This window comes from Lygodium microphyllum, chromosome 18 (genome assembly GCF_053477565.2).
Source record: "Lygodium microphyllum isolate KBCC chromosome 18, Lygodium_microphyllum_v1.1.10, whole genome shotgun sequence".
NCBI classification, from domain to species: domain Eukaryota; kingdom Viridiplantae; phylum Streptophyta; class Polypodiopsida; order Schizaeales; family Lygodiaceae; genus Lygodium; species Lygodium microphyllum.
Window position 1 is genome coordinate 21927892 of NC_141152.1, and position 13045 is coordinate 21940936.

Here is a 13045-nt window from a genome sequence, read left to right on the forward strand (position 1 = left end):
TTCTTGATCGCATGTAGAATAGCAAGCATCTCTTGCTCGTACACATGCATCTCCCTCTCTTTATCTCGAATTTTCTACTCTCGAATGCAATGACACCATGCTCTTAAACCAAAAGAACCCCTAAACCTCTACCACTAGCATCCGCATAGATGGTAAAAGTCTTGGAAAAATCAGGGCAAACTAGTATTGGTGCTAAAACAAGCAATTGCTTTAGCTCATTAAAGCTCTTGTCGGCGATTTTGTCCCAAAAGAAGGCCTTTTTTTTAGCCGATCGGTAAGAGGAGCTGCAACATGAGCATAATTCTTCATAAACCTACGGTAAAAAGATGATAACCCAAGAAAACCTCTTAAAGAAATAGCATTAGTTGGGGTAGGCTATGATTTCATCTCTTTAATATCATTTGAGATTTGTTGTAGGCTGTTAGAGTTCATGGAAGCATGGGACATCTTAACTCCATTCATTGGTTGATTGATAGGAGAATGAGTGGAGCTTACATCAACCTCTTCATTCTCATAATGCATGTGGCATATAGCTTCTTGAGGGGTTTCATGTTTATGCTCATGTTAGTATTCTCTTAGCTCTTCATTGACGGTCTCCAAAATAGGATCCTTTTTCGTATTCCTTGCCATGAGTAACTTCCTGTCCTGTATATACAGCAGAAGAAAAACTCAAATATATTGAGTTCTAGTGCTCCGAATAACAAACTATTTGGCTTTGGTTGAAGATTGAGAAGTCCCCTTTCTAATGAACTATCAAATGTTAAAAGTAGTTGAGTACAGAAAATTCTGTAAATAGTTTACTATAGCTGTCTAGAAATTCTTGCAACTTGTGAATGCTCTGTTTTGATCATTTAATGACTTGTACCTTCAATTTTCATGCATGTACCGACTGTATAAACTTGTAAGGGAACTCCATACATCTGCCAAAGCTGAAAATACCCTCTGCAATAACCAAAATGATTGAATAATCCACTGTAGACTGCAAGATTAATGGGACCATGTTTGTATACCTTGTCCCAAAACCTCAATGTTGATCCAATGTCAAAAATACCATGCTGAAAACTGAATTCTTGTTCCCTTGAGTGGTACTTGCACCTGAACTTTAAATGTGTGGGATCTGAGACTTGAGGGGTGTGCAAATTTCTGTCTCAAGCTGGTTTGTGCTCCCCTTCAGGGTCCTTGTCAGTAGGGGAGGGTCACCTCTCTTTTGTCCTACCAACTCGCCTGGCATCCACTTTTCCTCGTGGGTATATACATGGCAGTTCAATGCTAGGCTCTAAAAATCAGCATGAAATGCATGGAATGAAAAGAATTTTATTGCCCCTTTTATGATATGCAAGAACTTGAATGGAATAGACTGAAATTGAAATGGGGATAGGTAAAGGATAACCTCAACAGTGACTCACTGCTTAACAATTCTTATTCCACTTACCATTGGGTAAAATTTTACTCATGTCAATGAAACAAAAAGAGCAAACAATTCAATATCAGGGTTAGGTAAATGAAATGAGAATTTGAGGCACTTGAAAGTGATTATTTCAGTGAATGAGAGTGATTATGCAATTATCAATCACTAAAATAGCTCTATGGATTTTCCATGAAATGCATTTGATAGAATGGATGGGATTCTTTATCATTTTAATCCCTCTTTCATCAATTGGACTTAGCTCAGTAAGAGGATTTAAAGAGAGATTAAAAATGATTAGAGTACCTCTTAAGCTGGTAGGAGAAGAGTGTTGTTGTTGATGAAGGAATCTCCCACAAATAGAACTTGGCTTCAGCAAATAGAGCTTGACTTCAACTTTTATTAATCCAAGAAATTCCCATTTTAGCTTTCCAATGCCAATATCCAGCTTCTTGATTAAGAATCTTCATGAAGAGTGCTCCCATGAACCATTGGACCCAAAATTTGATGAAGAATGCTTCAATAGAGATGCCACTTGAGTTGAAGATGCTGATTACTCTTCACTGTATGAAATAGGCTTCAAAGAAACTTCAAAATTGGAAAGAGAATCCAATAATTCCCTTCCTTCAAATGACATTTGCTGCCCCTTCCATGAATCCTTCAAGAATCCACTCCATTCTTCCACAATGGTGGGAAATCCATACAATGTTGGTACTATCCTTTGTGTAGAGGCTTCAGGAAGTGAAATTTACCAAAAGCCCCATGATCTTGATAAGAAATTTGTGAAAATAAGCTTGTTGTTCAAAACTGTCAATAATAGGGTTCCATGGGAGAGAGAAGAGTCCACAATAGAGAGAAATGTTGCCAAAGCTTGAAGGAGATCACTTGTCAAGTGCTACAGAGAATGAATCATAAGCAACTTGAGCTCCATAGCTCATCTTTAGCAAGAAATAGGCAAGAATATGCAGCAGGCACAATTCACGTTGCTACCTACTGCTGTGCTCCTAGACAAAAATGAAGCATATGGTGCCATTCCACCATTCCATTGAAAGCTTGAGGGATGAAGGACAAGGCTATGAAATCTTTTTGCATTATAGAAGTCACGGGCAAGAGATCTTGCTCAACCTTTGGCCATGGATTCTTGAGAGAAGCTTGAAGGAAAAAAGGAAGAAACCCCTGTTCTTGAAAAGTAACTCAAGTTTGAACCAAACTAAGTCTTGTAACCTTCGTTTTGTCCAACTTACCCCAAATTTTGTTCCAAAACTTGGTCACGAGTTGCCAAATTGGTTGGAGCCCGCCATTGTCCATTGGTTCATGCCAAGAACCTCCATCTTAGTCACGGTTTGTAAGAGTTCTCCATGTTAGGCCACGGTTATGGAAGAACTAACTCTTGTGATTGAATTTAATTGCGGTTTTCACTCCCTAGTCACTGCAACTAAATCTATTGCATGAAAATAAACTAATGCTCTAATACCAATGTAATGAAGCATTCAACCAGGAAAAGAAATCTAACTAAAACTGAAATAGGCATAAAATAACAAAGAACTATTGCACCAAAACATCTTGCCATGTATTAATGATGAGAGTTCCAAAAATACATGACAGCCATGGCTGATGCTTCATCTATTGCATGAAAATAAACTAATGCTCTAATACCAATGTAATGAAGCATTCAACCAGGAAAAGAAATCTAACTAAAACTGAAATAGGCATAAAATAACAAAGAACTATTGCACCAAAACATCTTGCCATGTATTAATGATGAGAGTTCCAAAAATACATGACAGCCATGGCTGATGCTTCATCTAGCAAGAAGAAAGCTAACATCAAGAAAGTGAACATTAAAATTTTTTGAATGAGCCAAAAGATATCTTCCCTTAGCCTCTTGCCTTCTTTATCCTAACTCCTCATCCCCAAAGTTAAGGGTACATTTACATAGGCAAGGGCTGAATTTACAAGCGCTAGAAATTACAAGGTATGGAATTAGTATGATTCCAAAGTACAAAAATATAAAGGTATTTTCTTTTATGACATGCCTAGTGAATTTTTGTTGGGAAAAAACTTCTTTAAATCATTTATCTAGATGCTTCTCTATCCCTCACCCATTGTAGGGCAAGGTCCTTCATAGTGATGGTGTCTTTAAAGGTGGTGATTTACCTTGATGGTGTAGGTATGAAGGTGAGAGCATGAGGACCATAGGTGATGAAAATCAACTTCTAAAAATGATATGCTTAGGGTTGTATATACCAAATCAAATGGGAGACACATAAATGCATGCAACACGAGAGAGAGAGAGAGAGAGAGAGAGAGAGAGAGAGAGAGAGAGAGAGAGAGAGAGTGTGTGTGTGTGTGTGTGTGTGTATGTGATCCTTTTGTAGTATGATCTTTTTTTGGGTTGGTTTTGTAGGTAAAATCCTTAGTACACCCACAATGTGGGTGTGTTGCCTAGAGTGTTGGGGACAAATCCCCTTGATCTTTGTTAAGGTCTTTGAACCTTTTTGAAAAAGCTTTATATTAGGTGTATACATGACTATGCTTGTATCATGTATTGATTTTCGTGTGTGTGTGTGCGCACGCGTGCGTGCATGCATACGTGCTAGCATGGCCAGCATTGCCGACCACACCTACTACCGTGCTTCATGCGATGGTAATCATTGCAAAGCTCATGAGGCTAAACCTTACATGCTTCACATATTCTCCCTACCTCCTTGCTTTGTGCTCTTTGCCTCTCGGTCACTCTCTCTTTTTCCTTCTTTCGCTCTCCAAACACCTTCCTTAACTATACCCCAAATTATGTCTTACAATAGATAAACAACACAATATCCTCTCTCTCATTCTTTCTCATAACAACATAATGTATGTTTGCAATCGAAATGTAAAAACATTGAAGAACCAACATGCAAGCATGGGCTTCAAGGTGCCATATAAAGCAAGGATATGTAGTCTACACATCCCCCCCCCCCCCCCCCCTCTCTACATCTCTTTTAAAACAATGCATTCTGCTACTATTGAAGCATAAGTTTCCATCAATGCAAGGATGCTAAGGCATTCTTGCGAATCTTGCCATGCCTTCAAACAATGTGTCCTTTTATATCTTCTAACAATACCTTCCTACCTAAAGCATCCTATCTTAGCCTTGGCTTTATTCTTCTCCCACTATGTTTAGCTCCACCACATGCAACATCCCTTCCTTATCCACCTTACAATATAGTCCACATGGACTATCCATGTAGGGATTATGCACCACATATAGCTCCCTCCATGCTATCTCCCCATTTATCTTCTCTTAAACCTCATACGTTGCTTCTACATGCTCCTTATCCATGCTTGCAAATCCTTCTCAACTGCATAATTTGAATTATCCTTTAAATCAATACAACTCCAAACCTTCACCATTACTAAAAGTTGAAGAACAATCATGCAACACTTCGCCTTACTTGATACACCCATTGCCACACAACTCTCTCAATCACCACATTTGCAAATCTGTCTACATGTATTCATGTTCGGTTAGGTAGCACAGGATATGTTCCTACTAATAACCTTACATCACGCATGAGCGCACGCGCACACACACACACACACCCACACACACACACACACACACACTCTCTCTCTCTCTCTCTCTCTCTCTCTCTCTCTCTCTCTCTCTCTCTCTCTCTCTCTCTCTCTCTCTCTCTCTAAGAAACACCTCCATGTAAGATAGTTGCAAGTGTATTGCTATCTTTTTGGCTCACATGTTTAGGTCAAACATGCACAAATCTGTTATATTTTATTATGTATATATATGAAGAGAAGAGGGTATGCAATACGATGTTGTCTCCACAATATAACTATGGTGGTTTTACCCCAGTCAAAGATGTAACACCATATAACTTCTACCACATCTTTAAAATTAAGTTATGATGTTGGGTGGTCGCAAGTAGATAAATGGGTTAATGAAGAAATAGACAAGCAATATGAAATCAAGAAATGATAGGAATAATCTTGCAATCTAGAATATGTCCTCTTTGCATCTCAATGTGTGTATTTGTGAAGTGTTGCCAATAGAGTGGTTTTATCCTTAAGCGCTCCTTGATGAGAAATTTAATGTTCTGTGGTCTTCTCTTAAGCATTTTAAGGGGTTTGTTTATGTTACATGCAATATTAGTCACTAATCACATGTATCTATTAGCTTCCAATCTAAAATAGTTAAAAGGCTTGTTTAAGTTACATGCAAGATCAAATTCTAATCATAACTTACACATTTGCTATGATCATTAGACTCTCTCTCTCTCTCTCTCTCTCTCTCTCTCTCTCTCTCTAGTTAAATGATATTAGATATGTAGCATGTGTATCACCACTTGCAAATCACCCTACACACTCAATAGATGGTGCATGTCCATGATTGCCTAATAAATTAACTAGCTAAATAACCAAAAATGGCTCTACACTCATTGCTACCGCTTATAAATTCTCAATTGATGTGTGTAGATAGGCCTTGCAAGACTACCAAAATTGAATTTCATAAAACCTTCAAACCATGCAAAAAGGAGAGTTTTGTGTGGAGAGAGAGAGAGAGAGTGTGTGTGTGTGTGTGTGTGTGTGTGTGTGTGAACGAGTGAAAGAGAAGGCACACAGAAGAGAGGGAAGAGGGATTTAATGCTGAAGCTAGCTAGCAATGACCCAAGAGCAACAGACCACCTCTTTCAGTAAATGTTCATCAGTTTTTGCTTGGGAGCACTCCACGATCTCCATGGAGGATCATATTTCGATTCATGAGATTCCTCGATTATGTGTCATATAGAAGATATATAGATATAGAATATAGATTTACGCCAAATGTTTTGAAACATTTGCAACAATGTGAATCCTTTTTGCAAAGTGCTTTATTGATAACACGAAACCTCAAAATAAACTACTTATAAATATACACACCTCATAGACATTACACAAGCACACAATTATTCCTCTAGTCCATGACATGTTCAATAATAACCATCTAGTGCATTTTCTTCTTATTAGAAATTCTCTCTCTTCTTATGTTGGCATTTGCATTCTATAATGACTACAATTTGTGATGTTAGCAATATACAAACATGTTATATTGATTCGCTCCATTGTTTTCATATAGAGAAACAAAAACACCAGAAAACTAAAGAACTGTATCATTTGAGATCTTTTGGGATCTGCAAATTAAGGTATAGTTCTGACAAAATGGTCTATATTATTGCATGATTTAAAAAAACATTTTTTAAGGATACAAAGGGTATGCTACCATGACGAGATTCAACACAAGAGTCAATGATACAACTTGTATTCCATCAGTGGTTGTAGTGCATCCTCGTTCTTTTTCATCACATGGAATTAGAAGCTCTCTTTTTGTCATCAAAATAATTATATCCATGCATGATACCACAATACCACATTTACCTTGTTATTTTGCTCATCTATTTTCAATCCTCATAGAAGCTATACAATGTTGGGAATAAAAATGTATGTGCTAAGCTATTGATCCATCTTGGATGGTGGCATGGAAGACCTCGCCATCACCAACATAAATACTTGCCCAAAATCAGTATCATAAGAGGAAGATTATGCATGGTCGTGGACAAAGCCAATTGTGGAAGGCGTCTGCCTCTTTTGTCCCACTTAATATTGCGAATGTGAGTAGAGTTGTTCCATATAGCAAAAGGGTCTATCTCATTATGCAAATAATACACACAATCATTATCGAGTAAATATGTGTATCCTAATCGCAATTTTGCCAGGTGAACCAAAACAGAATGCAAAGAGTGAAACACGCATGAATGCTAAAATCATTTAAAAACCAAATATAGGGTTAAATTTAGGCAATAGAACTCTGTTTGAAACATGCCATAAGAGAAGAGTTGGAGCCAAGAAGGATGCCTCTCTATCTCGCTTCTTCCTCTCCATCAATCCCTTCGAGATCAAAACATGCAAGTTAAAAAAACAACAATGCGTACGCAAAGAGGAGATAGATATACATAAAGTGAAGAGAGCCATACATAATTCAATGGGAGAGGCAGAGAGAGTGTGTGTGTGTGTGAGTGAGAGTGAGTGAGTGTGTGTGTGTGTGTGTGTGTGTGTGTGTGTGTGTGCAAGCACTCAGAGAAGCACAAAAGATGAAGAAGATGATACGCCTCCATGCATAACATGACAAGCCTACAATCCCTATCATGCAACACAACAACATGCAGAGAGAGAGAGAGAGAGAGAGAGAGAGAGAGAGAGAGAGAGAGAGGGAGAGAGATAGAGAGACTCTCATAGAAGAGAGATCTATGTCATGAGAGAGAGAGAGAGAGAGGGAGGGAATCAATAAACATATCTTTGTTGATGGACAGGTTCGATGGATGTGGTGACGATGGAGCTCCAAGTTTCTCTTGTGCACCATTGCCATGTCCATCAACATGAAAAGCCTCACTCACGTCTTGGCCAAGACTGCCACTGTGATCAAGCAGGTCCTCCATCGCACGTATATTGCTTGTGCTGCTCTCTCTCTCTCTCTCTCTCTCTCTCTCTCTCTCTCTCTCTCTCTTTTGTACCCGTTAGGCCGCCCCCAGAACATGGTTTTCTGAGTGCTGCTCCCTCCCAATGCTGGTGGTGCCGCTAAGAATTCTACAATATCTTCTTCATTTGTGCTCTCTCTCTATCTCGATGTGCCCATTAGGCCGCCCGCAAAGCCCCTTTTTCTGGCTGCCACTCCCTCCCAATGTTGCTAGTGGTGTCGCTGAGAAGCAAGCTCCCCTAGCTTTTCCTAGGCCATGAATGATGCTCCTGTTAGGAGAAAGTAGAAGGGTACGCTGTTGTATCCCACTGTTGCTGTCGCTTGGCCGAGAGAGAGAGAGTCAGTCTGTATCCGTCTGTTGCTACTGCTGCTGCTCTTCGACTTTTATCTGTCGCAGCTATAGTTGGGGCGAGGGGAGGGGGAGGTGTGGTGGGGGATCGTCCGAGAGGGGAAATGAATGTCAGAGAACAGCTTGGCATTGGTGGGACTCGGGAGCAGCAATTAGTTGGGGGAAGAGAGTGTGCGTGTGTGCGCACGCGCCAGTCTGGAAGTGGAGATAGAGCTTTAGGATACGGTTGCCACATAGGTTTGGGCTTAGGTTTAGAAGAGGGCCGTACATTATAAGTTAAATAGATATATACAAATATATATATATATATAGTTACAACTTACAGCTTGTCAAATGGAAACAAACACCACATTTGCATGATACATGCCGTCTTTTAATGATTAGTAACACACTTGCATTGGAGTTAAGGTTGGATTCTTCTAATCACTTTGTGTATAATACCAAGACCAAAGGAATAATTTAAGAACAATGCAAGCCTTCCAATACACTTTTAAGAGGGTCGCGACATATGATGGGTGGAGTGTGAGACTTGAGTTGAGTTGTAGGAGTATGTGAGTTCCATCCTTATGTCCCATATCCCCTCAAGCACTATGCACATTACACATCTATTCGCGTCCAACCAGGTAAATCAAATGCTGGCATCTAAGCATTTAAAGACAAAACTCTCAAGCAGGGGCGTACCATGCGTTAGGGCAAAACTCTCAATAAAGGGCGTCCTACCTTTGTGGCAGAACCCGTAATATAACTTCGTTGCTTGTACTACTGTGTGCGCGTGTTGGGGGAGCTCCTTGCTTTTACAAAAGTGTTAATCTGCAAGCTAGCATTGTCTATACTATATATTTACAGGACCAGTTTTTCCTTTCTTACTCGCAGAATTCATCCTTTTCAGGCTATTGTCTGTTGGGTGAAGTCGGCTCTGCAAAATTGGCAAGAGTTCTGGCATTAGTCATCTACTGTGTAGACAGACCTAGAAATTTGGGGTTTTTCCACTACTTTTCAGTGTTTTGTCACAGTAACCTGCTTGATGCTATGGCAATTGAACAAAGACTCAGCTGTTCTTTGGAAATTATGTACATCCTGACTCTTCCGTATGGCAAAATGAGCCGTTTGAAAAGATACAATCAAGCATTGCGTTGAAATGAATAGACACAGTGAAGCATTGTATGTTTCGATGAATGTAAGTTAGCTGTGACAGGGCAAAGCTTATGCCTTACACAGCTTGTCGATTTGGAAGGATGGAGCAAATCCGGATGTTCAAGCAAGGCACTCCAATGTGACCCACATAATGGCTTCCAGAGTACAATTAAGGATGATAAATATACCCATAAAATGGCTTAAATTATACATTTTAGGACGCCCGAATGAGAAGGGTACTGCTAGATGGCATGGCAGCAATCAACCCAACCCAATGATGATGATGATGATGATGGTGATACGAATGATGATGATGATGGTGGTGCCGCTGGGTTTCATTTGCATAGCACTTGCTGTGGTTAGTGAGGATGTACTCTGTTGAATGCCAGAGCTGCACCAATGCTATCTATCAGGGATGAGAACTCAGAGGGCACCAGTAACAAAGAGTTCGTGCACTCAGAAGTCAAACCCATAGCTCAGCTGGGAACTCTTTCTGCATGCCATTCTGCATGTATCCACACGAAGATTTCATCCACCGTATCACCCACCAAGAATTTCGCTTTTCTTTAACACAGCAGATTCAAAAACCTGGGTAGCCATGCAATCAAGAACATTGGTTCTTGTGAGAGAGCAGATGTGTTAAAGTCCACAGAAACGCAGATCTCCTAAGTATGGTTATTAAATATAGATTTGCATAGCACTTGCTGTGGTTAGTGAGGATGTACTCTGTTGAATGCCAGAGCTGCACCAATGCTATCTATCAGGGATGAGAACTCAGAGGCACCAGTAACAAAGAGTTCGTGCACTCAGAAGTCAAACCCATATCTCAGCTGGGAACTCTTTCTGCATGCCATTCTGCATGTATCCACACGAAGATTTCATCCACCGTATCACCCACCAAGAATTTCGCTTTTCTTTAGCACAACAGATTCAAAACCCTGGGTAGCCATGCAATCAAGAACATTGGTTCTTGTGAGAGAGCAGATGTGTTAAAGTCCACAGAAACGCAGATCTCCTAAGTATGGTTATTAAATACAGGGAAACTCTTATTGATATCCATCAGGCCTCAAACGATTAGCTCTACCTACCTCCTGCTCGCATACAAGAACCTTCAGGGGTTCCCATATTATCCCCGGCACCTTAGTCTGAAGGCACTGTATATGAAGTGTCATGGTGTTTATCAGGATCCCTATCCTGTTGTTATCCAGCTGTTTTTGATATTCTTTATGACTATGGTCACCCTGATTGTAGCCTCTCAGATCATCTGAGAGGTATCCTGGTACTCATTCCAACAGGCGTCAAAATCACCAGGAAGATGATGCCAAAACTTCTTCATTTCTTTTGCAACTAATTTAGCTATAATCCATCCTGTTGCAGCCATGTAGACTTTCAAGAATCTATCGGCCTGATTCGCGCCCGCAATTCCCAGGGAGGAGATGCCTAAACTTCTCAGCATTACCAAGAAGGTAGGGAGGAAGGCTTACAGCCGAGTATGAATGTGGCACAGAACCCATCTTCCCGATGAGCTCCCTGAAAGAATATTCCTCAGGCAGCATATCAAACAGATCATCTCCTTTGCATATGATATCCTGTATCCTATCATGATCCAAGAACCGAGAATACCTCACCCTATCAGCATGGCTGTAAGCCTTCATCTTGTAGACAAACTCCCTGATGTGCCTGAAGCAGAAGCTGCAATGCCAGCCAGATTCAGCTAGCAAGGCATCAGTCTTCCGCATGTGGTTGTAAAATGTAAAATTCGGCCTGTACAGAACTGTGGATGCGCGCCAGCTGTTCTTATCGACGAGGAACTCGAACGAGTAGAGGTAATTGTTCATCTGGAGGTGCAGGACTGGGGGGATGCCATCACACCATTTGAGGAGATCAATGGTGTGGGAGCTGGGGATCTCATCCACATCAGACATGATGACAAGGTCCCCTTCCTGGATGCCTGAATGGATGAGCACCTGGCTCATTGCATGCCTCTGCTGCTTCTCGAGCTCAAAGGGGCTCTCACCGGCAGAGAGGTTGCGGCCGGGGCAGACGCTATGGACGATGCGGGGCCCCGCGAATGCGAAGCGGTGGCGGTTGAGGGCGAACAGGAGGGGCTTCCTGAGGCCTGTGAAGGTGGTGTTGGACTCAACCAGGAGGAATTTGGTGATATGGGGGAGGAGCTCCCTCCATCTTATCTCCAGCAGGTCCAGCTCATTGCTGAAGATGACGGCGTCGTAGACGCGGCGCGGGTGCGGCCGGCGGGTCCACCCGTGGAGGGCGCAGAGCTGGGTCATGGTAAGGTTGGGGGAGTAGTAGTGGACGATGGGGTGGAAGGGGGGAGGGGGGCGGTCCCAGAGAGGCCTCAGGAGGTAGCCCAGGCTCTGGATATGGACATAGATCAGCAACGGCAGGAAGGAGAAGCAGCAAACAAAGCAGAGGAGGAGAATTTTCAGCTTGAAGCCATGGCAGTAGCAGAAGAGGGAGGAGGTGGAGGCCATGGGATAGAAGGGGTAGCTAGCTATATGGCCCGCAAGGGCTGACAGGGATGGAGCATTCCATCCAGTTGTTTGAGAGAGACAGAGAGAGAGACAGAGAGACAGAGAGACAGAGAGAGAGTGTGTGTGTGAGAGCCAAGAAAACTCTCGCTTTACTGTAGCATTTCTTCTTCTTCTTTCTTTACTGTAGCATATCTTGCTTCTCAATCCTGCCTGTATGTTGTGTGACGTGTTAGTCTTGGAGAATGACGCCAGATCATGTTCTTCTTATTCCATGGATGCCATAAGGCCTATTCACACACATAACCGCCCTTCTCCTCACATGGAATCATCATATTCTCACGATATTCTGCGTCCACGGACCACACCCCATTTGTCATCAGCCCGTCCTTTCGTGCATAAATTAGTTAAGACCATAAACTGAAGCTCGTAGAGGATAGATCATAGGAGGAGCTGATAGATAGATATATAAGTATTAAGACCCACCCGTGACCCCACCCTCATCAAAGGAACTTGTTAGGGCCTGGTCACGCCCAAAGGCAGTGGGAGCATTGAGACCCCCCCCCCCCCCCAACTCTCACTCTCTCTCAAACCACACCCATTGCACACAAGGGGAGTGGAGTTTTGTTTTCTTACCCCATTCTGCCTGCCTACTAGCCCTTGCAAAACGGCTAAGGTTCTAGCCACAGACGTGCAAGTCCCTTGACTTGCACATGCAGCTCTAGCCTCTCACCATTCAAGCAAAGCATCCCCACACAAGTCAATGTTTTCTACAACATGCCATTAATGAAGCTTCACTGAGGCCCAAGAAGAAGAGAGAGCTTGAAGGAAATGAGAGAGAACATTAAGAAGGAGAGTGAATGACTTCACTTTATCTTGTTAACAAAGTACCCCATTTTTAGAGGGTACTTCATCAACCAAACTCTGTTGAGTCCCAAATTTCTCGACATTGAAGTCAAATCAGCCTTCCACATGCCTCAAATTTCAACTTTATTGACTTATGCGAGACAAATTGATATGCACATGTTCAAGCTCTAACTCTCTTCATTGGACCATAGGAGCTTTGCAACATTCACTATCCAAAAAGATGAGGCTCTCTAACACCTTAATCATGACTTTTATGTCATTTCATTAAAATACATTTTTCTTGCACAATTGGG

General features: G+C 41.6%; 1 protein-coding gene across 2 annotated transcripts; it reads right to left on the bottom strand.

The window, feature by feature from the left end:
• Positions 1-9298: 9298 nt before the first annotated feature.
• On the bottom strand, positions 9299-12129 carry LOC148020664 (uncharacterized). 2 transcript variants are annotated; one of them, XM_087698458.1, is made up of 2 exons: positions 10485-12129; positions 9299-10334 (listed from the first exon to the last, which is right to left on the bottom strand). In XM_087698458.1, exon 1 carries the CDS (start codon positions 11886-11888, stop codon positions 10794-10796), a length of 1095 nt encoding a protein of 364 aa, XP_087554584.1. In that variant the 5' UTR covers positions 11889-12129; the 3' UTR covers positions 9299-10334; positions 10485-10793. The 2 variants fall into 2 exon arrangements, with proteins under 2 accessions (XP_087554584.1, XP_087554585.1); XM_087698459.1 differs by having other exon boundaries at positions 9299-9984; positions 10122-12129.
• Positions 12130-13045: the final 916 nt, after the last annotated feature.

Bases quoted from the DNA above. Each gene is read 5' to 3' on its own strand.
- LOC148020664 (XM_087698458.1), bottom strand. From the start codon at position 11,888: ATGGCCTCCACCTCCTCCCTCTTCTGCTACTGCCATGGCTTCAAGCTG.